The following is a 2,754-nucleotide window of genomic DNA, read 5'->3' as shown; positions in this document are numbered from 1 at the left end:
CATATATATATATATATATATATATATATATATATATATGTATACAGTTTTTGGAAGAAATGAATAGAAGCTAATTGATTTCTTTTTGTTTTGTTCTATATTTCAGGGAAAAGTTGAGCAGAAAGGCTGATCATGGCCCCCGATAGAAGCCCTTCAAGAAAGAGCAGTGCAGCGTCCACATCAAGAAGCGGAGGATCTTTGCGGCATATCATGAAGAAAGGGCCGTGGACTGCAAACGAGGATGCCCTCTTGATGGAGTATGTGAGAAAGAATGGTGAAGGAAATTGGAATGCAGTCCAGAGGAATTCAGGGTTGATGAGGTGCGGGAAGAGCTGCAGGCTTAGATGGTCGAACCATTTACGGCCTAATCTTAAAAAAGGGGCATTTACCCAAGATGAAGAGGCTCTCATTGTTAATCTCCATGCTAAGTTTGGCAACAAATGGGCTCGCATGGCCTCCCAGGTTGGTTTTCACCATTCCTTCAAGTTGATTTAAACTAAGTTTGGACCTATATTTGTCGCTTTTTGAGAGCTTGATTTTGATTGTTTTACATTTTGATAGGTAAATTTGTTAACGTTTTGATATCTATATGACTATATGTGTCTGAAGTTCCATTCTTTTGTGTCTAGCTGCTTTTGCAATTTTTTCATATTTCATAATCTAGTTTCTCTCAACTATCTATTTACACTTTCACCGTTTTCAAATTTGACTTTTTTCACTAATGATTTCCATGATTTGGAATATTGTTTGTCAATTCCAATGTACAACTACTTTTTAAACACACATACTTTATCTTGTTTTATACACCTATATCTTGTCCAAAGTATTTGCACTTGTGACTTTCTTTTTCTATTACACTTTTTGCAATATTCTCTTTCTTTGCTGTATCTCACATTCTCTTTCATTCTATAGCTTCCTGGTAGAACAGACAACGAGATCAAGAATTACTGGAATACAAGGCTAAAGAGGCGTCAAAGAGCTGGTTTGCCACTTTACCCTGTCGATATTCAGCCTCTTAATCAATACCAACCACAAAACCTTCAACCTAGTCCTTCATTAGTATCCTTTATCACAGCAGTAGATGGAAAACCCAAGCATAGTACCCCTATATCCATCTTTGACATGTTCAATCCTACTACACCACCTGCGTCCACTTCCCAGAACCAGCCTATGCCTTCATTCCTGTCTGATCCCAGTCCAAATTTCAAACCTGCTCAGAACAAAAATGGTATAGCTTTATCTCTGTCATCTGTTAATTCTTTGCTTTCATTAACTTCAGCTTCTTCAGCCTTTAATAATCAAGGTCCATCTCCATTAGGAGCATCCTTGCCAATGCCTTCACTCCAGTTCAATTGTCTCAATTTTGGCATTGCAAATACTGTACCTGTTTCTCATGCATCATTTGCACAAAATGATACGGGTTCAGGCTCCAATATGGGGCTTCCTGCAATCCAATCACTTGTTCCTGAAACAACATCTTCAGGAAGTGATTATATGATTGCAACATCAAGTGATGCAGATGATCGTGATGAAGGTCATGATCATCAAGGCTTATCCCATGGTAACAGTGGATTATTGGAAGACGTTATAGATGAGTCCCAAGCATTGACGCGTGCAGAAAAGCCAAAAGAGACTTGTCTGGATGCAGAAAAAAGTCAAGGAGAGTTTCTGTGGGACTACAAATTAATGGAAGATGTCGGTGGCAACGTATGCGAAGAACCGGGTCTTAATGCTATCCTGGATGAACCTTATAAAGATTCTACTCCTACTCATTCATCCAGCGGTGAGTTATTAAGTTACCATATTAGCTTGATATGTTCAACTAATATGCTTTATTACTGTGTGATTAAGTTCTTATCTAAGTTTGAGGTCCCAATTTAGAAGTTTCAGTTTATTACTAAGATGGAGAAACTTGAGAAAGCTCATCATGGCAATGTCTTAAATTACTTTCCATATCTTCTTATACAGTAATTAGTGTAAAATGCAACATCTAGATAAATAAATTAGCTTTAAATCCTTTTATTATTTTTTAATTAGTACTTTCAATAATTGCTTTGTATAGGGGTTGAAACAACAAACGCTTCATCACAGAAAAGCAATCCAGTGGAGGATGATTTGTTCAATCTTCTAGATGATATCCCATTACCAGTAACAATGCCTGATTGGTATGATGGAAACGGTAATGATATCGATGGACAATGCTCGAATTGGATTGGAGGTGATGCAGGAAAGGAAAATCATCAGCCAGAACCTTCATATTCTCCAGTTGCAACAACTCCCGAGATAACAGATAATAACTGGACCGATGGTGCGAGCTACTGGAAGAACTTGCCTGGAATTTATTAGATTATGCGCAATAAGAGACATCTGATTTTGATAGCTGAAAATGGAGGATGTAAACAAATAGAATTTCTCTCCTTTAATAGTTTGCTATAGCCCATAGACCAGATTATGCTTTTAAAAGCAGTTTTAGCTGTTTAATGTACCATTTCCAAATTTTGAACATATGTAATATAAGTTTGTAAAGTTTGTAAAAATGCTGGTTTGATTATTTGCTAAAACTAGGATCATTAATTAGTTGAATATTCCAACTAGCATTCTTGCAGATAAGTTCTTTGTTCTACCAAAAGATTTAGAACTAAGAACTTATCTGCAAGAATGCTAATTCACTAATCACATTTTGTGTATGAAATAGTTAAAGGTTCTCATTCGTCTTTATTGCTATATGTTACGGAAGCCTAGCTATCTCCAAAT

General features: G+C 36.5%; 1 protein-coding gene across 1 annotated transcript; it reads left to right on the top strand.

Annotated features, from left to right (window-relative positions):
- The first annotated feature begins 210 nt into the window (after positions 1-210).
- Positions 211-2,442, top strand: LOC113771716 (transcription factor MYB101). Its single transcript, XM_027316285.1, has 3 exons — positions 211-462; positions 913-1,783; positions 2,063-2,442. The coding sequence occupies exons 1-3, from the start codon at positions 211-213 to the stop codon at positions 2,344-2,346; spliced, it is 1,407 nt and encodes a 468-aa protein (XP_027172086.1). The 3' UTR covers positions 2,347-2,442.
- Positions 2,443-2,754: the final 312 nt, after the last annotated feature.

The sequence above is a fragment of the Coffea eugenioides genome, chromosome 5 (genome assembly GCF_003713205.1).
Source record: "Coffea eugenioides isolate CCC68of chromosome 5, Ceug_1.0, whole genome shotgun sequence".
NCBI lineage: Eukaryota > Viridiplantae > Streptophyta > Magnoliopsida > Gentianales > Rubiaceae > Coffea > Coffea eugenioides.
The sequence above is the reverse complement of the archived record's forward strand: the minus strand, read 5'-3'. Positions and strand labels throughout refer to the sequence as shown.